This window comes from Zonotrichia leucophrys, chromosome 20 (genome assembly GCF_028769735.1).
Source record: "Zonotrichia leucophrys gambelii isolate GWCS_2022_RI chromosome 20, RI_Zleu_2.0, whole genome shotgun sequence".
Classification (NCBI taxonomy): domain Eukaryota; kingdom Metazoa; phylum Chordata; class Aves; order Passeriformes; family Passerellidae; genus Zonotrichia; species Zonotrichia leucophrys.
Genome location: NC_088189.1, coordinates 4843637 through 4870968, shown reverse-complemented (window position 1 = coordinate 4870968; position 27332 = coordinate 4843637). Strand labels below are relative to the sequence as shown.

The window sequence follows — 27332 nt, the reverse complement described above, 5'->3', positions numbered from 1 at the left end:
AGCAACGTATTGCGCAGAGAGATGCCTCGAGTCACTTTGTGGAGATAAATACTGAGTTTGTGTGCTCCCAGCCCCGGGTCTGCCTTGCCCATATACGGCCCAGGATCAGCCCTGCCTTGGCTTTGCTTCAGGAGCCGGCAGCGTGCGGATCCATCCCTGGGCCCGGCTCCGGGTGAGTCTCGGGCTGTGCGCGGGGTCTGCGCCCGGGGCCGGCGGGTCGGGGTCTGTTCCAGCCCCGCCAGCCACGGGCTCGGCTCCGAGCCCGCCGGGATGGAGCAAGAGCATCTCCATCCGCATTACAGCAGCGCTTGGACGTACTCAGCGCCCGCGATGGGTTTAGCAGATGTGACCCCTGCCTCCAGGAAAGCCGGGACCTCTTGGGAATAGGGGCCACCAGCGCTACTGATGGTTTGGGTGGGGACACCAGGGAGGAGAAGTTTTTTGAAAGTAGCACAAAGGGACACGGTGGGTGGTCGTGCGGGGACGCGGGGGCATGGTGGGCTCGTGGCTGCGGCAGGGAGGGAGCGGAGGGAGAGGCCGGGCAGGGTCGGGGGTGCCGGGGCCGCTCCGTCCCCGCGGGGCTCCGGGCGCTGCCCCCGGCGGCGGCGCCAGCACCGGCGGGCTGGGGGCGGGGCCTGCCGCGGGCAGCCAATGGCCGCGGGGAAACCGGCGGGCTCATTTGCATTCGGGCGCGACGCAACCAATGGGCGCGCGAGGAGCCGGCCGCGCTGCGTTCCAGGCGCCCCGCCCGGGCGGCCGCGGCTCATTCGGAGAATGGCTGCGGCCACGGCGTGCGGCTCCCCGCCTCCCCGCCCGCCCCGCGAGCAGCCGCCGCCGCGCAAGCGGGGCGACTCCCGGCGGCGGCAGGCCGCCCTCTTCTTCCTCAACAACATCTCCCTGGACGGGCGGCCGCCCTGCCCGCCCGCCGAGAAGCCGCCGCTGCCCGCCGGCCCGGGCGACGGGGAAGAGCCGGCGGCGGAGCCGGCCGGAGCCCCCCCGCGCCTGCTGCCCCCGCCGCCCGTATGCCAGCCGCCGCCCGCCCTGCTCCTGCCCGGCGTGCCCGCGCTCGCCGCCGCCGGAGCCAAGGGGGATGCGGACCCCGCCCGCGGGGGCATCTTCCTGCCGCAGCTGCTGCTGGGCGGCCCGCTGTGCCCGCCGCCCCCGGCGCCGCCCGCCCTGCCGGGGATGCTGGCGGCGCCCAAGCCGGGCGCCCCGGGGCTGCTGAGCCCCACGCAGAGCGCGGCGGGCGGCGGCTTCGCTCTGGAGGCGCAGCGGCAGAGGTGAGTGAGGGGCCGGGGCTCGCCGGGCCAGCCCACACGCCCGCCCCCGCCGCGCTGACCCCGCGGGCCGTGGGAAGCGCCGGGACCCCCCGCGGGCCTGGGAAGAGCCGGACTTTCCCAGGGCCCTGGGCCGGCCGGGGCTCCGGGAGGGGGAGCGGGGCATGGGAAACGGGCGCCTCCGGGGACAGCGAACGCGGGAGGCGGCGCCGGCCCCGCGGTGGCCCCGGCAGGCAGCACCTGCCCCGGCGGCCCGGCCCGAGGTGCGCGGGGTCCGGCCGGGGAGCGCTGCCCGGCCCGCGCTGCCGCCGCCGCCTCGGCAACGCCGCTCGGGCCCGGGGACGCCGAGGATGCCCCGGCCGGGGACGCGGCGGATGGTGAGGGGGATCTGCGCAGGGGATCCCTCGCTGAGGCTGTGTCTGCAGGTTTGCGGTACCCTGAACCCTCCTTCTGCTTTTCCCCAGCCCGGTTTCTGCGTTTCTCTGTTTCCAGATGAAGCTGGCAGGGTCGCTGTTAGGCAGAGCGCTTCCTGCACTGCTGGTGTCGTGCCTTCTCCTGTTCTTGTGCTGCTTGTCTCTGCAACTGTGTATTAATGATGCTTGTGCACAGGGAACTTGTCAGCCTCGGGGGAGGATGCTCTGGCCTTCCGAGCAGGATTACCATTGCAATTCCAAGGGACTTCTGTCAGGCTGAAAGTGTTGCTTTTCTAATGGACTGGAAGGCAGGCTCTTGCTCAGATCTTGGGGATTTGAGCTCTGAAAGAACTCTTTTCAGGCCGTTTCTTGCATAAACAGCTCTGTAAAGTGAGCTGGCCCTCTGAGCCTGCAGATAGGCAGCAGTATCAAAGGCTTTAAGTCTCTGTGGTCTTTACAGTAGCTTCAAGAGCTTTGTCAGTGAGCTGAGATAGAGATGTTGTCAGTGCTTTAAAGCTGGGGAGTTTGCTAATGCAGTTGATGGGTATCCCCTTTCAGTGTGCATCTCACTGTGGAGATGTCCTGTGTACCCCCAGCTTGCGGGTTCAGGTGAATTTGAAGAGAAGTGTCTGTCTGTCAGTAATGTGGGGGAGGTCCTCATGTGTTATCCCTCCTGGGGTGTTTTCCTCTTGAAACGTTATTTTCATTTATTGCTTTTCTTGTCATGGAAGAGACCTTTCCCTCCTTGTTTGTTGGAGAAATTGAAGCTGTGGCTCCAGCTGGGTGCCCTGTATTGTGCAGTTGGATGCCCTGTGTGCTGCTTGTTGAGCAGGAAAGCCTGGAGGGTGAGGTGCTGCTGTGGAACAGTTCCTACCCAGCGCTCCTGGTCCATAAAAGCCAGCACAGGAGGTGCTGTGTGGTTTAATTTCATTGCTTTTACATTGTAGGCAAAGCTCTGGAGGGCAGGTTTTGCGTCAAGAGTTTCAAAGCACAGTTCCCTTTGTGGATGTGGCTTTCGCTGTGCCTGTGCGTGCAGAGTTCTGGAGAGATGATCCTTCCCCTTCCCATGCCAAGTCAATAGGACACTAAGAAAATATTCCTAGGATCTTCTCACTTGATGTCCTTCCTGCCTCTTTCTTTGGCATCAGGTTTGAGCTGTTCCACTACAGTAATTCTAATCAATCTGGCTGGAAAGAATGATGAATCATAAATAAAAGGTAGAGAGAAGTGCAAGAGGCAACCAAGGGAATCAAAAGGCTTCTGTCTGAGTAATGACAAAATAAACCATGGAAGATCTGGCTGGAAGGGAATATTGTATTGATCACTTTGCATACTACTTTTGATGGTTTAGAGTGAGAATTCATCTGGTTTTCATCTTGAAAGAAAAAGAGCATCTGCTGAAACCATCAGACAGGAGATTCACATCTTCACATGGACACACACGTCTCCTGACAAAAGGACAGTTTTGTGCTGCCTGTGGAGATGTGTTAGAGCCAATGTACCTCACCCCAGTCACACTGGGCACAGCAGTGGGTGAAATGGATCGTCCCTCTGTAATGACAATTTCACTGTCAGCTTACAGGGTGAGTGACTTACGTCTTTATTTTTCACTGGGCAGTTTCATGCTTTGGTCTGTGACAGAGTATCTCTCCATTCCCACTGAGCAGAAGCATCTCTTCTTGTTGGAAATACATGAGGAATAATTCAGGGAATCGCAGGAGGAATGTCCTTCAGGACAGCGGCGCTTTTACTCTGCCCCCTTCTGTGTTGGGCGAGTTGTTTGCAAACTAAGATTCCAAAGTCAGCAATTACAAAATGGATCATCTTTTATCAGGACTTGGGAATCTGAGAATTGTTTTGCCATACAGTGATGTTGCCATTCTAGATCATGAACTGCATCATGCAGAGGTGCAGGCCAGTGAAGTTGGTGGAGGGAAGGGGAAGTGGAATCTGCTCTGCCATCCTGGACTTTTCATCCTTGGTGCCCACTTCAGGCAGATGCTCTCTTCAGAGTCCTTTTTGAGTCACTGTCAAGAGCTGCTTTGAACTTTCCTCAGGTGCAGGAGGATCACTGGCTGCAGGATCCCCAGGCTCACTCTGCCTGTGTTCAGTGACCAGTCTTGTGCCATGTCTGGGAATTTCATCCTGCTGGGGCTTGCCCTGATCCATGGAGATCTGTATCTACTATCAGCATCTCTATCTACTGACAGTATCATTGGGCAGAGTTTTATTACAAAACTTGACCTTGTTTGACTTGACTGAGAGGTTGCAAGAAGCTGATGAGAGCGGCCAGCGTGGCTCAGGGCAGGGTGTGACAGCTCTGCTGGATTTGGGGGTGGTTATTGGTAACAGGCAGGATCTGCACCACAGACCTGCTCACCTGATGTAACCTGGAGCTCCTCCATAGCTCTCAGGCCCTTTAGGATGAAAACTTAGAGGAGGCACCATTCAAACCTGGATGCTCGGTTTCGTTGTGCTGCTGGCTGAGCGTTACAAACTGAATGACTTTAACCTTCCACTTTGATTTTCCTAAGGAATCTTCTGTTTACAGGATCTTAAATTACAATGCTGTGTTATACCAGCTTGCCTGATCTGCTTGCCATCCCTCTTCCCTTCTCCTTTTCCATCTTGCTCTGTTCTTTTGTTCTTTCAGAGAACGAGCCTCACAGAAAGCAGTGCAGGGAGGCAGCAAACAGGGAACAAATCTGCATTCACAGATTTCTAATGAATTTCTGCAGCTGGGTCTGAAACTGGCAGAGCTTTCTGGGGAAACACAGATAGCAGAGAGCCCTGCAAATAGCCAGGTTGTGAAAGCATGAAAAATGGAAACAACAGCCCTGGATGTCAATGCTTGTTGTGCTTCTGAGGTTTCATTATAGCCTGATGTAAAAGCAGCTGGTTTTGCCATAATTTGCTGCATTTTGCTGGGTCTAAGAATAAACACAGAGACTAAATTATTTGTGACTGATGCTTTAATGTCCTTGGAGTTCAGTGGTCAGGGAGCTGAACTGAGTGTTTGTGATAGCTCAGTCATTTCTGATTTATCAGCAAATTTAGGTCATTTTGAAAGTGGGAGTTTAAACAGTAGTTGATAACAGCAACACTCTGGACCTACTCTGCTTTTGAGTGTTAATTGGATGCCAGATTGCTGACATAGGTGTGATCAGATTAGTTCTGTGGGTGGAACAGCAAAAATGCTTTGTCAGGATTTTATACTTATGGTGGCTAATGTGTTGTTTTGTCCTACTGTCAGCTTAGCTGCTGTTGTCACTTCAAGGAATATAAATATTTTTATAAAAACTCCACTGCTAATAAACAGAAATTGTTGAGATGGATGAAATAAAAAGTCTCAGTTTAAATTTTGAACCTAATTTGGAACAAGCTGGGCACATGTAAGCAGGAAGCTCTCTCAAAGATGACTAGCTGTGACCTTTCAGAGGTGAACAGCAGACTGGGATGTGCTGCTGGAGGCTCAAAATGAGCATATTCTAAGCCTGAACTTCATTTAAAAGTCAGCTGGAATGTTAAGGCTGCAGTCTCCTCCCCAGGTTGCTTCAGCAGATTTCTCTCATATTCTTGACTGCAGGTGAATTACATGTGTCCACTATTAAGTGTTTTATAGCTGCCTGTGGACAATCCCAGGCAGATAAATTAAGCAGAAGAAGTAAGCTGTATGCCTGGCAGGAAACTCAGAGATCAGAACATCCAAGTCCTTGTATCCTGTGCACTCCTGTGAGTGGGTCTGGGTCAGGCAATCCGAGACACTTCCAACACCAAGGTCATTTGACCTCTTCAATTTAGACAGTCCAGAGGCTTTAAAGAGATCTTTGCTCTCCAGGCAGGAGTAGTCTGTGCACAATTATCTGCACTTGCAGCTGATTTTATCCATGGATGGATTCTGCAGCTTTTCAGAGTGATACAGGAGGCCTGGCAGTGGGTTTCAGGGTGCTGCAGATTTGGGGATTCCAGCTCAAAACTCCTTCCTGCAGGGTGTAATGAGGGTGGTCAGAATGATGTTGTCTTGCTTCAAGTCAAGGACTCATCAGCCAAGAAAGAAAACGCTACCAAATTAAATATAAAAACCAGAATAACTTAATTTTGGGAATCCCATTCAGACCTCCAGTGAGCAAGTCCTGTAGGAGTGTTACAGTATAATATATTAAAAGTAATGATTTAGTTATATATAGCATATTAGATATATAATACATTAAATACTGTGTTCTCCTGTTTTCCATCTGTCAGCCAGTTAAAGCTGTGAGGCTGTCAGGCTGAGCGAGCTTGAAGATATTTTTGAGCCTTCTTTTGAAGGTTGTTCTGAAGGTGTCTGGCTCTGTAGTTGGAGTTTTAAAAATGCACAATGAAATTTAGGCTCTTTAATGAGCACAAGGTATTGCTGATAAAGCAGGTGACTGCAGGTGGAGGGTGCTCAGCTAAAGCCACTCAGTCAGCCCAGTTCTTCAGACAGAGCTCCAAACTCCTGACCTTTGGTTTACAGCTGTGTATTTAACCTTCTGTAACTGGAATTCACCTGGAATTACTGTAACCTCCTCTAAGAGGAATTTACCTATTTCCTGAAAAGGTGTTAAAGGAAGAACTTTCAGCTGGCCCTCTGTTTCACAGCACATTCCAAGGCCTTAAAACTCAAAGCTTGCTGCCAGCTGACCCTATTGCTGAGGCTGTGATCCTGGAGCTCTTCTCCAGGGAATGCTCCTCTTGTGCCAGCTCCTGCTCAGGTGGTGGTACCCAAGTACAGACCTCAGAGTTCATTTTGGAGTCCCCACAGCATGGGCTGAACTGCTGCTGGTCAGGGCTGCTTGCTCAACAGCGAGGACAGATTTGCCCTTGCTCTGTTGTGGTTTTATGCAGTTTAAGCATAAAATTTTGCCCTAGTAAAGCTGCAGCCTCTTGACTGTGCATTGAAGGGGATGACTGATGAAATGGGGAAAAACCAGGTGCCCATAAAAGCACTGTGGGACCTCTCTAAACTTGTTTTGATTTGGTTTCCTCCAGTCACCAGTTTTAATTTTCTCCTTCCCACTTAAGAGCTTTTCTCTTTCTCTTTTTTTTTCAGCTTGGGAGTTTATTGTGCTGAAGGCTTTTATTTAGCTAGGCACATGATGAAATGACAGCATCATCTCTCAGTGAAGTGCATGAATATTTCTAGCATAATGCCCAGAGTGTCATCAAGGACACTCTCTGCATTTCACGTGCCTGTTTTGGTCAGCAGTTCAGTGCTGAGTAAGCAGAGCACAAAGCACAGGGGGCAGCCAGGTTGGTGAGCTATGAACACCTCCAGAAACTGGGAGAAATTTGGAGAAAATTCTCCAAATTTCTGGTGGTGAATGCTTTGTGAGAGCAGCAGGGATTTGAGGAGTGAGCTTTAGGAGAGGGCCGTGGGCACAGCAAACTTCACATCTGGTTTGGTGGTTCTGTTGCAACAGCTGGGCTTTCACAATACTTACTGGAAGGCATTATTTTCTCCTTGCATTGTCTAAACACTCTGAGCACCAAAACAATGTGATTTATGAAACTCAATGAATATAAAGCTCATTCTCTATTAGGTCTTAATCATATGTGGTTGTGAATCAGCAATGAAGTAGCAGCTGCTGTGAAGATTATCTAATTTCTTTCCTTGTTAGTATTTAAAACTCTCCAGGCTTAGTGAGCTTCCCACTTACTCGGCCTCCACCTTCATTCAAATTATCCTTCATTTCTGTTCATTCTCATCTGTTCCACAGGCTGTGTGACACATTCTTCCCTTTACTGGTGGAGGAGTGCAGGATTTTCTCCTGGCTGTTTGGGACCAGCAGGAAAGCCCCTGGTGCCCTTTCAATTTTGCAAACAAACCTTGAGTAGGAGCACAAAGCTGAAGGAATTAGGCCTCCTCCTCCTTCATCCTGGGCTCTCACAGAGGGACCTGCTCTGTAGCCTAAAAGTATTTTTCATACTCATGTGGCTGATTTCAGTTTACCCTTTAAAATGAAGATTAAAATGAATAAGTTAAACTAGCCCTGCTGTGAGACTTGTATTAATTTTCTGGCAGGCTGGTACTTAAATGTCAGAAAGCTCCTGGGACAGGCCTGCAATCCAAATGCATGTTTGTGGTGCCATAAAACAGCAAGAGCTGGCTTTGTGAGGAAGGAGCACTGAGCTGTGCACTTACTCTTGGTGATGCAAAGTCTCTTTCTTCTCTGCCTCTCAAGAAGCATCTGAGCTGCAACCATCCAGCCATGAAAATGGCCTGCTCAGTGCTGGGCTCTTCATGACACAGATCCTTTGTGAAGTCATTTGTTTTACCCAAGACATGGTTTTGATGTGATTCAGTGTAAATGCAGCCTGGGCTTCTTTTGGCTTTAATTACTGAGAACTTGTTGCTCCCAGTGAGCTGTGCTCAATCTGCTTTTGAGCAGGAAACTCATTAGTGTGAGCGCCGAGGGTGGTGAGGCACAGGGCACTGATAGCAGAGCAGGGATGCTCCCACTCACACACTCTGAAATCTCCGGATGTCTCCTGGGCTGCAGGAGAAATGGAAGCTGCTAACGAGTAAGCTTAAATACAAGGAGTAGCTTTCTTAATCCCCCAGTGCTTGCATTTTACCTAGTGAAGCCCAAGCACAGTTCATATCTGTTTGTTGTCTCGCCTTAAGGAATGAAAACAATACAGCTTTAAAATATGTCTTGGAAAAACAAAGCTGACAGGTATGGCTTCCTGTTGTAAACAGGATTTGGGATCTGGATTTCTTGTGCAAATTTCCTTTGACAGTTGTTTTTAAGCTAGTGCTCCCAAAAACCAATAAATGATTTTTTTGTCCTTGTTATATTAATAACTCAACCTCTTGACAAATGTGGTCATACTGAGGCCTGTAAAGGACATTAGAGAGGGACATCATATTAAAATAAAATTTGAGTGAGAAATAGGAAACCGAATTCTATTAGGCCCTAATTTTACACAGTAATTAAAAGTCCTTGACCTCCCCCATCCCACTCATCTGCTGGCAGTGTGGATGGCTAAAGAGCAGCAGAGGGCATCAGCCCTGCTGCTAATTTTATCCCAGTGCCTGGGGTGTGTGCCTGTGTGTGCATGCAGCATCTGCAGGGCCATGGATGCAGCTCCAGCAGAAACAAATCCACACTGCTGGGCCCCTTGGAGGAGGGGGAGCTTTGGCAGCACCTTTGAGCATTCCTGAAGCAGGGCTTGGTGATCCTGGAGGCGATGAGAACGAGATCACAGCATGAGATGAACTTGGGGTGCTGTGTTGGTGGAAACGTCTGAATGTTGGTTGAACTCTGGCTGTGTGGGGGGCTCAGAGTGCAGCCCTGTCCCTGAGAGGGATGGGGGAGAAACACTCTGAGATTTTAGAAGCTCTCAGTTTACCCTTCAAGAGGCCAGCTGGACAATTCACCTGCTGTGGCAGAAATGCAGGAACCAAAAGGACAAAGTGGAGAGGAGCTTCCAAGTGGCCAAATGGCAGCTGCACCACTGGCCACTGGCAGGCCCTGTATGGGGGTTTAAGGCCCAACTTTAAGGGTTTAAAAGGAGATTTGTGAGGGCTGTTTGTTGTAGAATTTGAGTGCTGAGTGGGGCCATGGGTGGCCAAGGAAATGCCTTACAGGACTGTTAGTGGCCCAGCAGCAGGAGTGGACAAGGCTGGTCTGTGCCTGAAGCCACATCTGACAGCACAAGGCCAGCATCCCTTGCATTCAGTACCTGCTAAAGAACTTGCACACTTCCAGCTGCAGGCACATCTTTGTCCTCCTGGGTGTCTGCAGGTAGCCCAGTGCAGGTGGGAGGCGGGGGAAAACTCTTGGCAAGCCAGCAGAAAGGTCAGTGTTCTCTAATCTGGAGCTGTGACTTAACAAGCTTTCTTCTTTCCATTCATAAGACAGGACATGTAGGGATTACCATTGCTATACATAGCTGTGTGCTGTCCTGCTGGGAGCACTGCAGAGCTGTGTCACCCTCAGGGCTGGGGATTCCACTGCTGTTTATCCAGTGCCCAGCCTCTGCAGAATTTCAGTGGGACCCTGGCAGGACCAGAAGAGGACAGCTCTGAAGCTGGAAGCACACAAACATTGGGTTTCCTCAGTGGGAGGAAGAATAAATGTGTGGGCTGGCTACTGCTTCCCAGGGCAGGAGTCAAAATGTAGCTCTGAAGATAATTTGTTGGGTATTTTCCTGAACACGAGGGGTTTTTGTGGGCTTTTTCAAGTGCATGTTCAGCTGGTCAGGGATTTGGCAGCAGTGTTGGATTGTGTGAGCCCATGTGTGCACACGGAGATAAGGAGCCAAGGCGTAATCCAGAATTCCTCTGCTTGATAGCCCCTTATCTCTGGGCATGGGGCCTGTGTGTTTTTGCTCTTGATGGGTCCCCTCGAGGTTCTGGCTCTGTAAACACAGTTGCTGTTTTTAATGACCTGGAAGTGTTCTGCTTTGGCTTTATTGGTTCCTGAAATAAAAAAACTGGGAAGCACCCAAAAATGAGCTCCTGGTCAGGCACCCAAACCTTCTATAGCTTGTCAGAGCAGTGACTGGTGCTGGCAAACAGGCATGTTTGGACTTTCTGTTGGAATTACAGCCTGCTCCATGGAACCCATGAACATTTTAATATTGGGTATTTCAATTGCAAATTGCCAGGTCACACATGGGTAAGGCTGCATAGCATAACTCAGCGTTTGTAGAGATGTTGGTATTCTTAGTATTTAGGTTGCTTTCAGCAAGAAACACACTATGTAAACCACTTAAAATCCTTTGAATTCCATGGAGCAAAGCAAGAAGTGTATCCTGGGTGAAGCTGCTTAGCACAGCAGAGGTGACCTGACATTTTTTTGCCATCAAAGTTAGCAGTCACTGGAGTGACCCAGTGCAGCCTGTTGTGCAAGTGTGAGCTGGCTGCATGAGAAAAGCACTCAAACTAGAGCAAATACACGTGTGTGTGCATATTTATAAGTGCAGAGTGCTCAAAAAGTGTCAAATTTTGCTGCATTCTCCAAGGACTGCACTAGTGACTCTCAGAACATGCTGAGGGTGCTGTGTTGCTGTGAAATGTTAGGTTGGGCCTCCAAACTGTTTCAGGTACTGTGGGTTAGTGAGAATTCTTTCCATACACCCCGTTTTGGGATTTGAGGGAGAGTGTCTGGCTCAGCATCAGGGATTCCTCCAAGGTGACAGCTCCGCTGAGGGCAGAAATTATTTACAAGTGTAGCTAAAAATGAAGTTTCCTGTTGGCAGAGTGGGGATGAGTCATTGTGGTTCTGAGTCAAGGGGAGGGATCTTCCCCTCGCTGCAGCAGGGTTTTACTTCCAGATCTGCTCTCTCTTCAGGTGTTTGGCACTCTTGTCCCTGTTCCTGAGAAAACAAGGGGATATTGAGAAGGTGTGACAACCTCACTGAGTCTCCACCATGGAGTTAGGAGTTAGGATCTGGCCGTGGCTGTCTCAGTCCATCCTGTTCCTCACACCAAGCATCCTTTAACAGAACTGTGTGCTTTTTTTGTACCAGTGCCCCCTGGCATGAGCTGTGTTTTCCCTCTGCTTGCCATACACGGCGTCTCTCTGTCTCCATCCAGCCAGGTCTCCCCTGGGAGGGGAGGAAGGTTGTGAATGTTACCAACTGCTTTAGAGCCAGGAGGTTTGCAGTTACTTCCTCATTTCATGAAGGGTTTTTTTATTGAATTTTAGATGCTAGATTAGCCTGGAGAGCTGTGTAAATGTGAAAGTGTTAAACGTTCCTATGCTATTCTTGCTGAAAAGCAACAAACCAGTAATAATTTTAAAACTGAAGTGCTGGTGGAGGGTGCTGAAGCTGTGCCAGGAAAGTTCTCCAGTTGCACCTTAATGGCTGTGGATTTGTAGGAGGCAGTTTCTAGCAATACTGAAGGTGTTAGTCCTGTGGGAGTGCTTTTCTCCCTTGTGTTTGCAGAAAGGGACACTAATTTTCCATCCTCCTACCTGTTTGAGTTCTGAGCTTTTCTTCCTTTTAAGAGTGCCTGAACAGTGCAGCAGAGAGTCTGCTCTGCTGCAGCTTGAGGTTTGATTTTTGTTATTTATTTTTTTTTGCCAGAAACTGGTCTTGTCAAACCAGAGTCTTGTAACTTTTGTCTTGTTGTGCTGTTTCTACATTGACTTCCATGGCAGCACTGCCCATTAGTTGAGTTCCTCTCTCACTTGGGAAGAAAACCTTGGGATTGAGCACACATGGCTTGTGCTAAAACTGTAGCATAATGCATGCTCAAACAAAGGCAGAAAATACAGACTCTGACAGTTGTAGTGTCAGCTTTTTGCTGGTGGAGTGCATTGTTCCTATAGAAATTGCAGTCAGAGTTGCACAATTCATTTGTAAATCTCTACCAACAAAGAAAGACTTGACTTGGACAATAGCAATGCATCTTACTTTGGCAAAGTCTCTTTTTTTTTGCTTGAATGTAATATCCTATTACTGTTACACTAACTCACGTGAGCCCTACTATTATTCTTGCATCTTCCATTCTGGAACTTCACATGGGTGCCAGATACTTTTTGCTTCCTCTAATAACCCTGTCTATTGTTTCTCAGAGAGATCTGTCAGTTTTATTGAGCTGCAGCCACAGACTCTCAGTCTGCTGACTCCTGGAGCTGGAGACAGCTGTTCTGAATAGAGAATGCACACAGATGTTTGGTCATCATACAGATGTACCTGTATCTGAGCTTAAATTGATATAAAATTATTTATTCCCTTGCCTTGATGAGAGGATCTTTTTGTGACATTCTTGTCAGATCTTAAAGGAGTATTTGGAAGCTTTTTAGGTGTTTAACTTATAGGTAGGTGTTGTTCTGTGTGGCAGATAATGAATGGTCTTGTTGATGAAGTTGGTAAAAATAAGTATGTCAAGGGTCCTAGAGGGGGAGACAAGTTCTTGGCCTTTTAAGAAACTTTAAACTCTTAATTAAGCACTCTTGCAACAAAAACAGAAATCCAGAAGCCTGCCATGCATCCTAAGAGCTCATAGATCTGTTGCAGTTCATAAACTCGGAGGCCATGAACTAATGCTGTTCACTCTTCGTGGTGTTGTGCATTTTGCAGAAGGCGTTTTATCTCCCAGCGCTGCTCTCTAGACTTTTTAGAAGACATAGTGGAGTATGCCAGTGTCCGAAGGTACTTGTTTTCAAAAGCAGCATTAACCTCAGCTCGTTGCATGCCCTCCTCTCCTCCCTCCACCCTCTTCCACGCCAATATCTGAGGTCCTGCATGCTGGTGCTGCCATCTGATCATACAACTGGCATGAATTTTTCTCAGGACACTTAACAGATTTGGCTTTTTTTTTTTTGTTTTTCTTTTTTTATCGTTGCAGAACCAAGCATATATCTGGGTCTCCAAGACACAAAAGTTTGAAGAAGATGCACTTCATCAAGAACATGAGGCAGTATGACACCAAGAACAGCAGGTAACATGTGGAGATCGAGGTTCCCCCTCTACTTGTGTGCAGTAGGAAGCAGCCTCCAGTTCCATGCAGTGAGACATTTAACATCAGTGAGAATTAGGGGATGCCCCTGGGGCCTTGTTAGCTTTATCCAGAGTTCTGTCAAAGGTGGTAGGTGCTCATTTCTGCTACATTTGCACTGATGATTCTGCCATCCTACTCTGAGGAGGTTAAATCATTCTCTCTTTTCTTCTCTCACTTCTTTCTCTCACTTTCCTTATCTCTGGCATAGAGAGGTCAGAGCTGAGAATGGAGAAGCCATTAAGGAGAATGGCTTGATTTAGGCAAATTCCTGGCTCTTGGTTGCTGAGCAGAAGAGAAAGGGAGGCTGCATTTATGTTTATTATTAATAGAAGTGTGAGGTTTCATCTAAATGTAAAATATTATCTACTTTTTTCACAAGGTTTATGTAAAAATTACATAGATATATATTTAAGGACTGGGATCTCCTTTGAGTTGCTCCCAAGGTGATGGCAGGTCCTAAACACTGAGATTTGATAGAGAGCCCCAAGGACCTGCAGGGTCAATGTTAAACCCCTGCTCTTCTGCTGCTTTCTGAAAATGTTAAATCCATGGCAGTATCTATGACTTGCAAGAGCAAGATAAGAAGAGCCTTGTGTTAATACCCCATAAAAAGCTGCTTTGTAACTTCTGGATCTTAATTGATATCCTGATCTTTCCCCATGTGCTTACAGGATAGTGCTGATCTGTGCCAAACGAACCCTGTGTGTGGCGTTTTCCATCCTGCCTTACGGGGAGGGGCTGCGGATCAGGTGAGTCTCCCCAGCTGCTCTGGGAAATGTCTGCTCTGCTGTTTCAAAAGATCTCCTGCAATGAGTCTGTGTGGTGTCTCCTGTTCTGGAGCAAGTGAGCCTATCCAACCTGCCATTCATGTGGAAGGACAAGAGTTTGCTGTCAGAGCAGGAAAACCAGACACTGCCACAGTGTCAAAGTGTTCATTCCAACCCCAAGATAAAAATACTGGAAAAGGCAGATTTTTCTTCCAGTGTTTATTCACATTTTAAAGCACTCCAGTCCTGTCAAATCTCTGAAATCAGCTTTGAACAGATAATGTGATTGGCTGCTGTGTAGGTTTTCTATACTCCTGAAGTGGTCAGAAATCAACTGTCTTTAGAGCCACAAACAGTGGTGTCAGCAAAAAAAGCACAGGGAGTTTCAGGGAAGGGTGGTGTTGCCTTCAGTGGAAATTCTCAAGGTTTTATAGTGAATTTACACCTAAATAAGTTAAAGATGATCTTCTGTTTCTCAGTTTTAAGCCATGAATGTCACTATTCATCCTAAAAAAAGCAGAAACAGTTTGGACTGATTCACACTGCTTTTAGTGTTTGGACTACATTTTTATTTACAACTGTTAGTATGATCATTTATGAGAAACAAAACCCACAAACTGGATTTCCCTGCGTCTTTCTTTGGTCCCTTGTGAAGTTTAAGTCCATTCTGTGAAGGTCTGTTATCTACAAATATACCATACAAAACACTAATTCTGTTCTGGCAAAACAATTGTGTTGTCACTTCTGTCCTGTCAGTAACTTATGGACAAAGGAAACGGATGCTTAGTCGTGGGAATTGTATTGTATGCAAATACCTGCCATAAAAATAGTTGATGGGAAAATATTCTCCCACATAATAGAAAGGCAGCAAGGTCACTGGAGCTATTTCAGAGCAGTTCTGAGCACTGTGCTGTTCTGCTTGCAAGCTGGCAAGGCAGTTCTTCACCTGAAAACTGGATTTTGTATTGGAATATTGGTGACAAAGCCACGTGCTGCCATCACTGACACAGGCATCTGCAGCTTCATTCTTAACTTGAGCTTGTGTGCACAGGGGTTGCAAATTTCCTCTTGAAAGGCAGGTTTCTAATCCTGGAAAACAAGTAATGTAAATCAAGTTTGCTGTTACATGTTTGAGCATTTGAGTGTTGGGAATGGTGTGGTCTTGTGCAGAAAGATCATATTAAAAACAGTTTACCTTCAATAGGCAGATTGGTAGATTTGTGTTAAACTGAAATGAAATCTGATTCTTTAGTTAATGAACATCTCCACTTTTTGAAAAGAGTAGTTAAAAACTAATGCTCTCCTGGAGGTGGTATGGAGGGGTTGGCTTGTTTCCACACAGGAGAACTCTGACCTGGTGCTGTTGGTTGGTGTTTACCATGGGAAGCTGGGCTTGCATTCTGTAATTGTGCTCTTTCTTACCTGCATTTAGTGATCTGAAAATGGAAGGACAGAAACAGCGACATCCTTCTGGAGGAGTTTCAGTATCTAATGAGATGGTGCTTGGACTGGAAGGAGTAGAGCTGGGTGCTGATGGCAAGGTAAGGACATTTATTTTTTCACCCCAGGACCATTTCATGCTGGGACAAATCAATTTGTGCAGTGCTTTGCTGTCCATTATGTGAGAGCTTTGGCTTTTCAGAGCACTGGAAGTCTTAGACCTCTAGTTTGAAATTGTGGCTTGTGATAATGCTACCTCTGAAAAGGCTGCTGAAGCTTGTTATCACTTCTGCCTCTGTTTCTGGAGAATTGAGTTGGCTTTGCTATCTGAGTGAAGTTCTAATAGAAATATGGATGAAACTCATACTGCTTGAGTTAAATTTATAATGCCAGAATTTTACTTGTAATTCTCACCTTTTCTTTGCCATCCCACCAAATCTTCTACAACTCTTCATTTTAAAGTTGTGAAAACAAGGCAAACCTCATCCAACTTTTCTCTTCCTCCTGTCTCGCAGTTCCAAGCTCCCCACTCCCAAATCCAGACTCTAGGGGACTCTGATTTGGAAAATCCTAGGTGTCTGGGAATAAGCTTTTCAGTAAATTTCCCCTCCATAAACACTACAACTTTCTCTTCTTTCAGGTTGTGTCCTATGCAAAATTCCTGTACCCGACCAACGCTCTGGTTGTGCGCAAAGCCGACGCCTACGGTGCTGTTCCCCCCTGTCGAGCCAGTGCTCCCCGCAGTCTTCCTGGGTCCAGATACAAACCTGTGACAGCAAAAACAATACCAGCAGGGACAGACATGGGTAAGGACAGCAGCCAGCTCTGCCATCACTGGTGCATGCAGCAGAAAAGGCAGAGATTTGTCTGAGATAACTGCAGGCGGTCAGTGTTGTGGGGATGGAGATGCTGCAGCTCGTTAGTGCAGTGCAGATGATGAGCCTTAGGACTGAGGCTTCCACAAACTCCTTATAGCCTCCATATATCTGGCCTAGTTCTGTTTATGCCATTCAAGAGGCACAAAGCTTTTCCTTGGGAACGTAAAGTTTTATATTTCTCACTAAGAAACATCTGGTGCACGTGGATCCAGGTGGTTCTCTTCGCCTTCTAGCACAGTAACAATGCATAAGCCAGAGTTTGTGCCAAGAATCCCTTCTCTTGTGTAAAAGAGCAAACCTGACAACAGCTCTGCTGTCTATTAGACTACAGGCAAAATAATTCAGTCTTGGGTAATTTTTTTCTGGGTATATTTGTAGATGCAAACTCAGTTTGTACTAAATCTAAAATGTTGTGTCAGGCATGATGTGTGTGTGGTGGAGAAAGAGTTTGTGTGGTTTATTTAATTGTTCTAATTTGTGACTGGTGCATTTATGAAATGCATGCATGTGCCTGTAGCTGCAGTTTGTACTGTGAGATCTGCCAACACTTAACATTTGCTATTTGAAAACTTTCTTAAGGAGGAAACAGGGAATTTAAAGCTCTTTTTCTGGTGACCCAATGTGCTTTCCTCATTCCCTCAGGAAGTGAAGCTGGAGAAGCTGCAGAGTATGATCCAAATCTTCTGGATGATCCTCAGTGGCCCTGTGGAAAACATAAACGTGTTCTCATCTTTGCCTCATACATGGTGAGTGACTGGCATACCTGAAAGAGGAGAGATTCCCTGACAGATCTTCCTATAAAGAGTGTTTTTGAGGAAGAAAAATTCCTCTAGGAAGAAAAGGTGTTTTTGCTGATAATTGATTAGGAAAACTACAAACAGTTGATTTTGTACAGTGAGTCAAAGGCCAACCTGTCTTCATGTTGTCATTTATTTCTTGTAACAATTTGCATACTATTTTGTAAAGACTTTGTCTATAATTGGGATTCAACTTTGGGACATTTCAGAAATGTTAAATTGTGAATAATAAAACTCAAGTTTGCCTTTGCATTAGAGTTTTTGGAAGAGTTGTTTGGCTGTCAGTCCTGTTCACAAGACAAGTGATACATTTTGCTTCTTGCATTTCAGACTACAGTCATAGAGTATGTGAAACCCTCAGACCTTAAAAAGGATATGAATGAAACCTTTAGAGAGAAGTTTCCTCATATCAAGTTGACACTGAGCAAAATTAGGAGGTAAGAAATAAGCCTTGAGTAACAAGGACATCATCCACACTGTCTGAGGCTGCACTTGTATGCAGCAAATACTGAATCTATTAATAGTATATATGATTAAACACTAATCTCCTGTTGTCAGTTGAGCTGACTTGTAGGATGACAGCCCTGTACTGGAATCTTTAGGATGCTGAGAAAGGGTAACAGTTGGTTTTCAAAGTTCCACCTCAAGGGTTTTGTTTCACCAACTGTGGTGTACTAACACCAGGAGCCAATTAACAGTGGAGTAGCATTAGCTTTGAAACAAACCCTTGTAACCTGATTGCTTGGCTGCAGTGCAGTCCCACTCCAACTGGATTGGCTTTCTGGGCCCTCTGGCTATTTTTGCCTTTCAATTACCAGACTTACTGATGACTACAGACTCTAACAAGGTTGTGGATAAAGAGTGTTAGATCTGTGGAGACTTTGTAAAGAAAAGCTTTTTGTGGAGGCTACACAGAATTTCTCCTCCTTGAGTAAATGCATCTGGTTGCTCCTCACCAAGATGCACTGTTGCACCTTCAGAGAGCTGTAATCTTGCTGGTGTTACAGGCAGATTGATGCAATCAGAGCCTGTTGAAATAGCCAGCTTAAACACAATTCTGCTGAGTCACCAGGGCCAGGTGTAGCTCAGCTCCAGGGGAAGGTTTGCTTGGGCAGTGTGTCCTGCCTGAGTCCTGCATGCTCCTCTTTGCAGCAGTTCAGAGCAGTGTGTTCCTGCAGAGATCATGCAGCTACAGTGTAGATGGCAGCCCTGGGAGGAGCCATCCACCTCCAAGCCTGCTGAATGCTGAGGTGAAGGGCTGGCTGTGTGGGGAGTGTGGAAAGCAGGCTGCCTTCACCTCTTACACAAGGTGTCCACCAGACAGGTCTCTGTGCAGCACTGCTGTCATCTGCAGGGCTCTGCTGTGGTTTTCTGTCGGTCAGAGTGGTTCACTCTTGTCATCTGAATGACAAACCAGTTTGGGAACCCAGAAGAAATCCTACAGCAATAGCCTGTGTGTCAGTGAGGTAGTTAAGCTCTGGTGTTTATGGGCAGCTGAGGAATTGTTCTACCACAGTGGATGTTGTCAGCCAGGTGAAATCAGTTTGTGCATCAGCACCAAGCTGGGCTTTTCCACTCTAGGATAATACTTGTCATGGTTTTCCAAAGAGGAGTCTGGCCCATATGCTCCTCTGAGTTGCTGTGCTGCAGTATTTCTTTAGCATTTACTAAAATCTGTCATGTTTGGGGGGTGTCTTTTCTCCTGTTCCCAGTTTAAAGAGAGAGATGAGAAACCTGAGTGAGGAGTGCAGTCTGGAGCCGGTGACTGTCTCCATGGCTTACGTTTACTTTGAGAAGCTCGTGCTCCAAGGGAAACTCAACAAACAGAACCGCAAACTGTGCGCTGGTGCTTGTGTTCTGCTCGCAGCCAAGATCAGCAGTGACCTCAGGAAACACGAAGTGAAACACCTAATAGATGTAAGTGCTGTGATCCTTGTTCCAGCTGCTCTCAGAACCTCCTCCCTAGCTCATAGGCAAAGATTAAATGCAAGGTTTTCAGTGCCACGTGCTTGCATGGAAGACCAGCTCTTTTCAGTTTTATGTCTCATTAGGGCTCCTCCTTGCTTTGTTTTTTTTTAATTCATTAAAACTATCTGCCTGGTGCAGGCTAGTGTCTTACTGATCCTCCAGTAAAGTTATTTTTGCACTTTATATGTTTGCCAGAGAAGCAGTAACAGTTGTGTGGGTGTCACAGCTGAGCTGATAAGCTGGTTTGATGCTGAAAATACAGCTCAGGCTGTGCATCACAGACTTAATCTAACAATGCCTTGAAATCACCTGGATTAACTGATTCTTTCTCCCCTCCTTTGTTTTGTTTTGTTACCACCGTGATAGAAACTAGAAGAGAGATTCAGATTCAACAGAAGGGATCTCATTGGTTTCGAATTCACCGTCCTCGTGGCTTTGGAACTGGCTCTGTATCTCCCTGAAAACCAAGTTTTACCTCATTACAGACGGCTCACACAACAATCTTAACCAAAGCTCCCTCCCAGCCAGCATCCAGCTGTGCTGGGATCCCACCCCAGGATGCTGCCTGTGGAGCTGCCACTGGCTCAGCTCGTTGGGAAGGCTGCAGGGTGATGGGAACTGCCGAGGTCTGTGGACACAGATGCCAAATCTGGGGCATGGTACGAGAAGAGTTATTGAACTTTTGTTTTCTTTCGGACATTTAAAGCACAAATATTCACCAGTCAGCTGTCATGGCTGCTTATTATTCCTTATTTATCTTCCTGGTTTTACTAAAACTGTTCTTCCCTATGAAGAATACTATGGTATTGGTTCTTTTTATTTTATTTTGTTTTAAGCCTTTATTGTATTCCTTGAAACTGAAGGAACATCACTTCCATTCCAGTGCACCATAAAATTCAGATGTTTCTAAGAACCTTCTCACATTTTTACATTAATGAAATGCATACTTTATTTTTTTAAAGATGTGCCTAAAACTGGCTGGTCTGGAACCAGTGCTTTTTAAGTTAGTTCTGTTATTTAGTGGGGAGTCCTGAATTTGTATAGCCATTTATTCTTTACCTGCATTGGCCTTGCATACAAGGAAAACAATTCCAGTTATATCTGCACTAATAATATACAGGGCATCTATTCTATGATCTATAAGTAGCAAGACTGAAATTACTCCATTTCAATTTATTTACTATAAATAACTTTAAAATATACATTTTGTTTTAGAAGGAAAATTGGTTTGAAAACCTGTCATGAAGTACCACACATTGAGTGAGGTAGCTGGGAAGTGATTGCCGTCCTAATTCACTCTTGAGTGGAAGATGAGCACTTGACTAAGAGCAATTTGCTGTCAAATGTATAATTTAGGGGTTTTATTTGTTTCTCTGTTCTGTAGCCTGAAATAAGCACCTTTTTTTAGGATTGACTGTATTATAGATGGTCTTATCTGAGCAAATATGAAGCCAGTAGAGTTACTGCTGCCAACCGAGGCCAGTGAAACAAAGCATGCTCGGTATTTAAAATGCTACATTTTTTACTCTCTGTTCTTCCAAGCGTTGCATCACTGTGATGGTCCTCATAAAACTGGCATTTCTTGCACATCTGAGCAGCCACTACTGGCTGGTGCCCAGCAGCTCTCTAGAGTTCAAATAACTTCTCTGCCCATTGGCTTATTCCTTCCTTTATTTTTACAGTATCGAGGTTGGGAATGAATTCTTGATTACACCTCGAACCTTCTGTGGTATTGGCTCTTGGGTTTATTTTCTGAAGCAATATTATTGATACAAGTTACTGGGTCCCTTTGCAAGGAACAAAACTGATACTTGGTTATTCCAATGAGAAAGTTGTAATTTAAGTTTGACTCATAAACTGCCAGACCTCGTGCTGAGGTCAGGGACTTGCTATCCAATATGTAAGTAATGTAAATTCCTGTTCCTTGTATTAAATATTGGTTGTAGCCAAAACCAAAGCTGAATCCTTGCTCTTCAGCTGTGTTTTGTCTGAAGCTAATTTGGCTTCATTAGAATTGCAGCAAACTTTACTGGAGCCCCTTTCTCTCTAAGTGGGGCCCAAAGTGTATTTTTCATATATAATAATTACAGTGACTATCAAACCTTTTTTAACTGTGTTCAACTGTATGTAGCTTCAAATTATTTGTGTAAAATTTAATATGCTTGTGATTTCTCTAACACAGAAGGACTTTCCAGTCTCCAGAAGTATAATGTAGCTAATAGCTTAGACAATAAGCTTGCCAGTTATCTTCCAAAAGGTTTAAAAATTTGCCTACTAGTTAAACTTTCTACTGAATATAACTGTCCTTGCATGCAGAAATAGTGATGTACTAAACATCTAGTGTGTAATGAGCCTCCAAATTAGCAAACAAGTGGTGCAGACAGCTGAGGTGCTCCACCACTTCCCAAGGCATTGTGGAGGAGCCAGAGGTACAACAGAGCAAAGAAATTTCTCAAAGAACAGCTTGATTAGTATGAATGAAATCTGAACGTGTCTTTCTCTGGGAACTTTTTTATTTAGTGTATAAAGAGTTTTCTGTAACAAAATTAACTTTCTGAGGGAACAAAACGCACTTTGGTTTGCAACACTTTGCAGTCTGTATTCAGTGGAAGTTTGTCTAGTTCAAGTGGCCATTTGGGCTGAAATTACACTCCCAGAACCCGTGGGTTTACGTCATAAAACCAGCAAGCTTTTGTTTTCTTCCAGGAGAACAAATTGGGATAAAGGAGCATTAAATTACAGAAAGCTGAACGTTGTCTGACAGTTATTCTAGCCCTTGGCTCGGGCACACACTCGAGTTGGGAAGCCAAGGATGACGCAGGGCAGTGAGGGCTGTGCCAGCTGTGTCTGGCAGAGCTGGGGCTTGGGGTGATGCTGCCCAGAGCCTGGGGCTTGTGCAGGAACGTGTGTGTGTGCAGGAATCTCTGTGTGTGCAGGGACAGCAGGGACCGCCAGCCCTTCCACAGGGATCCTCCCACAGCTCCGCCTGCTCTGCCCGCCGGGTTCGCCCTTCCCAGAGCGCAGCTCGCAGCCCTGTGCTGGAATCTCTCTTTTTTCACCTAAAAGCTGCCACCGTGTGGCAAAGGACTCTCAGTACCTTGTGTGTTCACAAACTCAGCGCGGGACCCAGAGCCAGACCTGCCGGTTCACGTTTGCACAGCCAAACTCCTCCTGCTCTGAAGAGAAACAGCTTTACACCCAGAGAGGCTCGGTGCTTTGTGAAGGTGCTGCTGGGGTGGCTCAGCACGGAGAACTCTCTTGAGAAGAGCCTGTACATTTCCTGTAAACAATTCTAGTTTTGTCATATTCCATTATTTAAAAGTCTCAGTTGTAGCCTGTTTGTTTTATTTTGGGGTTTTTTGTTTGTTTTTTTTTCTTCTGTGAAATTAAGATGCTGTGAAATAAAACCTGGTTTTGGTACATGGTTTGTAACCAAATGTCTCATTTTGGAGTAACAGAATGGGTGGTGTTGGAAGGATGGGATCCCACCTGCCCCAGGTGACCCTGCTGCTGAGGCAGGTGACACAGGAATGTGTCCAGGTGGGTCTGAAATGTCTCCAGAGACAGAGACTGCCTGATGTCCCTGGGCAGCTGTTCAGTGATCTGCCACCCTTAATGGAAAATTATTCATCAAGTTCAGATGAGATTTGTTGTGGTTTTAATTTACGGCCATTTCTCCTTGTCCAGTTCCTGGGCACCGCTACAGAGTCTGACATTTTCTGCCAGCCCTTGGGGCCATCTGTAAGGAATGAGGAACCTCTCAGGCCCAGCTCCTTCAGAGTCCCTTCTGAGATATCTGTACGGACTGAGGAGCCTCTCTCAGGCCCAGCTCCTCCAGAGTTCTCCTGAGAGAGAAGCCCCAGACCCCTCATGCTCGCTGGGTCCCCACGCACGCTCTGCAGTAGCTCGGAGCGCTCTCTTGGTTTCCGGTCCCCGATCCCGGCGGGGCTGGGCAGAGCAGTGACGTCATGCGGCTGCGCAGGAAGAGCTCGCGGCGCTGTGACGTAATTCCGCGTCCGGCCCCGCCCCTTCCTTTCCGCCCGGCCGCGCGCGAGGTGGGAGCGATGGCGGCGGGGCCGGAGGGAACCATGGGGGTCAGGGCACAGGGAGCCATAGGGGCCAGGGCAGCGAGGCCGGCGGGAGCGATGGGGGCCATGGGAACGGGGCTGGCGGGAGGGATGGGGGCCGGGGCAGCGGGGCCGGGAGCGGTGGTGGAGCCCCCGGAGCGATGCTGAGGGCGGGGACGGTTCTGCCCGAGAGGTTCGGCTGCAGCCCGTGGGCCCGGCCGGGCTCCGGCAGCACCTCACGGCTCTGGTCGCTGTGGCCAGCAGCGAAATTCAAGGGAAAGGCTGTAGCTGAGTCAGGGAGGGTGAGGGTGGATTTTGGGAAAAGGTTTTCCCCCAGAACCAGGCACTGCCCCGGGGGATGGGCGCGGCCCCAGAGCTCCAGGAGCATTTGGACAGCGCTGCCAGGGATGCCCAGGGTGGGGTTGTTGGGGGGGTCTGTGCAAGGCCAGCACTTGGACTCGATGATCCTTGTGGGTCCCTTCCAAATCATTGTATTCCGTGTTCCTGGCAGGTGTTTCTGCTCAGTGCCTCAGCAGGAACAGGCCGAGATGCAGAACGACGCCGGCGAGTTCGTGGACCTTTATGTCCCTCGGAAATGGTGAGCAGGGGCTCCCAAAAACATTCCTGGAACCTTCACCTGTGCAACACCTTTTTGTAGCAGTGAATATCTGTAGGGGGAGAAAAAATCAGTTTCTTGTCAGTTTAAAAAGTCACTAAAAATAAGCTACTTGTATGAATTTCATTAGATTAAGCCAAATATGTTTTACAGCCTGTGATTCCTGAGTATCCCAACCTGAGTGTTTGACAGCTTTAGTGCCTCTCAGCAAAAAAGGCATAGGAACTAATCTTATTAATTACTTCGACTGCATTTTTGCAATTTAGAAAAGAAAATAACATTTTGTGTGTTTTGAAGGCCTGTACTGCCCTGTACAGTGTATGAAGGTGAACTGGGCACATAGAAACCAAAGTGAAGGGAAAATTGGCTAATAAGAGTGATGCTACCAAGTGAAAATTTCCTTTAAATGTACTTAAAACTTCATTTTAATCTTCTAAGTAATGAAAGCTTGAACTGTTACTGTCTGAATTTCTTGTGCAGTTTTGATTTGCCTGTAGAGTTGGCTCTAGCAGCTTTCTTTGTCATTGTCACTGCCTGTTTCCTTTTGTTTAAATCTCTCCTGCTTTATCCCTCAGCTCTGCTAGCAACCGAATCATTGGTGCTAAGGATCATGCTTCCATTCAGATTAACATTTCTGAGGTAAGTTTATCCACAGAATATGTGATGAGAGAGCTAAATCTTTAAACTTTTGATAAAAGTTACAGAATTAAACAGCTTGTGATGTATCTTCAGTAATTCAGTAAAGGAAGGTACAATACACATTGACTCTTGCAGGTTCCCAGTTAATACATGTAGGTTCCAATTAATTTAAGCTCATTGTAGCATGGTTTGGGATTCTTTTCCCCAATTGTTTATTAAATTCAGCTTTCAGGAATTTTTTTGGACAGTGTTCCTGTAGCTACAGAGCTTGATTTGGTTCTTGAATGGGACACCACATCCCCACATCTTTTAAAAATCTGAGTCTCCTGAGTTATCTCACCAAAAAAAAACAACTTTAAAAAAACATCCTGATTCTGATTTCCTGTAATTGTTAAGGCAAGTACTTTTCTTGTTCACCATGTTTCATTCTTTCAGTGAATGATCCTTATTCCCTTCTGATCCCTTTTCCTTATTTTCAAAGGATCAGAGATTAGCACAACATGGAAACAAGCCCACCTGGTATTACAGGGTTCACTACAGTGTTTAAATCCATGATTTATATCTTTTAGTCTTTTTCCTGTTAAGTGTCTCAGCAGCTTGAGAAAGTGAGACAATTTCTGTCTCAGCTTGGACATTTTCCTGCCCATGTATCAACTCTGTCCCTTTCCCCTTCAGTTCAATTTTCCATTATATGACCTCAGTTAAGAGAAACAAAAAAAAAGGAGTAAAAGCAGGAAAATCTACTTTACACAGAGCTTTCCCTTTTGTTCAGAACTTAAATATTTTTTTTTCTTTTAGCTACCAATTCTTGTCAATCTGTGTGATCCACTAAATTTAATGGCTGCACTGTGTAGCTACAAATTTGCCGTGCAAAGATCATTGCAGTTGACTTTCTAACTCCACTGTTTGCCTTGAGGTTTTGTGGTTTATTTTCTCAACACTGCAAGTATTTTTCTGTAGTTTTTAACTTTAGGATGCTTGTCATGTGTGCTGTGAGAGTGTAAAACCTTGCTGTGGTTGCAGGTGGACAAGGTGACAGGCAGGGTGAATGGGCAGTTCAAGACTTACGCCATCTGCGGCCCCATCCGGAGAATGGTGAGTGCCTTGCTGACCTGCAGAATGCTGTGCTGCTGCTGCTGATCATTAGTCACTAATTAGCTGTGTGTCTGGCCCTGAAAACACTGTGGGGAGTGTGTTTCCACAGGGGTTTTTGGGGCAGAGTGAAGATGTGAACAAATTCACAGAATCACAAAAGGTTTGGTTTGGAAGGACATTAAACATCCTCTCATTCCACCCCTCCCCTGGGCAGGGACACCTTCCACTGTCCCAGGCTGCTCCAAGCCCTGTCCAGCCTGGCCTTGGGCACTGCCAGGGATCCAGGGGCAGCCACAGCTGCTCTGGGCACCCTGTGCCAGGGCCTTGGATTGCTTGGAATAATCAACTTCTTCTGGAGTTGTTTGTTGTTTTTTTTACTTTTTTTAAAGTAAAATATGTAAGTGATTTTCTTTTAAGAATGTATACCAAGGTACTAATTCTAGCTTTTATTTGTTGTTTATAATTACTGGAGATGATATCACTTAACTTTAAAATGAGGAGTTCATCACAAGTCCACTTACCCATAAATATATGTTGCTCATGCAGATGCATATTTTTGTGCATCCGTACCCTTAAGGATGACAAAAAAGCAACAGTTTATTTTGAAAACACTAATCTGCACTAACTGCTGCAGCTGCCTCTCTTCCACATGTGTCAGCAATTATCTGGACACTTGAGAATATTTCCTTTTCTCTCTCTACAGGGTGAATCAGATGACTCCATTTTGCGTCTGGCAAAAAATGATGGAATTGTGTCCAAGTACGTATGTTTATCTTACCCTCTCACTCCTGCAGGGGGAACTTCCATTCCCAAATCCAGCTTTTAGGAGGACAGTCTGTACATTGTATTTATGGGATGATTACACAGTTGGTCAAAGATATTTACTTGAGCTGTTGAAGCAAACTCATTTGTAACAATGTTTATTTCATTTTCTTGCAGGAACTTTTAACTGAAGAAACTCCAGGATGGAACATGTGAAATAAACAGTTCAAAACTAAATTGTGCTGTGTCTTTTGTTCAAGTCATAAACACAAGTGGGTTTATTGTAGTTAGTGTTGAAAGACTTGGAAATGTGTCTTAAAAATATACAGATTCTCACTGTGAATTCTTCAAACAAATCAGCTTGTAAAGCGGTGCCAGAGTCAAGGATTTCCACTTTGTTCTTGGCTTCACTGTTCTTTTCCAGATTTAATAAGTTTTGCATCTGTAATGGAACACTTGCAGTGTAGCAATCTAACTGAGCTTGCTGCTTTTTCACTGGAAAAACTGAGGGAGTTCTTCTTGTTAGGATTCAAGAAAGGGTCTGTCCTTTCTTCAGGTGCTGCTTTTGTGTTGGTAGGTTTTGTTTGCACACAGCAAGGTTTGTGATTATCACTGATGGGTGATATATGGGTTTGGGTTATAAAATAAGGTAAGAGGGTATGACTTGTATGGAAAAATTCCTGTCAGCTGCATTTTAGCAGTTCCACAATACCCACAACCACACAGGGCCTGTCCTGATCTGCACATTGCTCAGAGGTTAATGCAGATTGCACTTCCCTGCCTGTGGTCATCTCTGGGTTAACATCTGCAGTTTCCACCCTCAGATCTCTGCCCAGGCCCTCCCAGAGCTGTTCCAAGTGACAGAGGCTGTTTGGTGATGCTTTCCTGTTTATGCTGTGAGCTGTCACCGTTTTTAGGGGTTACCATGTGCTTTATTTCTGACTTGTTTGCCAGTTACTGTGGCTGCACGTGGGAAATGAGGCTCAGGGCTCTCAGGACAGCCTGGAGCAGGGATGCTGTTCCCTCTGCACTGAGAAAACAGCATCAGCTACCCACGTGTGGTATCTTTATCTGTGTTTTTCTTGTCAGACATGACAATTGCATGTTTGTTTGGAAGATCCTGTTTTGGCACTG

At 46.4% G+C, this 27332-nt stretch overlaps 2 protein-coding genes across 3 annotated transcripts; both read left to right on the top strand.

The window, feature by feature from the left end:
- Positions 1-774: 774 nt before the first annotated feature.
- On the top strand, positions 775-22445 carry CABLES2 (Cdk5 and Abl enzyme substrate 2). Of its 2 annotated transcripts, XM_064730028.1 has the most exons (10): positions 775-1280; positions 12749-12820; positions 13017-13109; positions 13841-13918; positions 15369-15477; positions 16017-16182; positions 16897-17000; positions 17382-17488; positions 18764-18968; positions 19386-22445. In XM_064730028.1, exons 1-10 carry the CDS (start codon positions 775-777, stop codon positions 19524-19526), a joined length of 1581 nt encoding a protein of 526 aa, XP_064586098.1. In that variant the 3' UTR covers positions 19527-22445. The 2 variants fall into 2 exon arrangements, with proteins under 2 accessions (XP_064586098.1, XP_064586099.1); XM_064730029.1 differs by lacking the exon at positions 12749-12820.
- A 528-nt stretch (positions 22446-22973) lies between these two features.
- RPS21 (ribosomal protein S21) lies at positions 22974-26435 on the top strand. The gene is made up of 6 exons (XM_064730021.1): positions 22974-23074; positions 23598-23684; positions 24278-24341; positions 25365-25436; positions 26140-26195; positions 26376-26435. Exons 2-6 carry the CDS (start codon positions 23635-23637, stop codon positions 26383-26385), a joined length of 252 nt encoding a protein of 83 aa, XP_064586091.1. The 5' UTR covers positions 22974-23074; positions 23598-23634; the 3' UTR covers positions 26386-26435.
- The last annotated feature ends 897 nt before the right edge of the window (positions 26436-27332 follow it).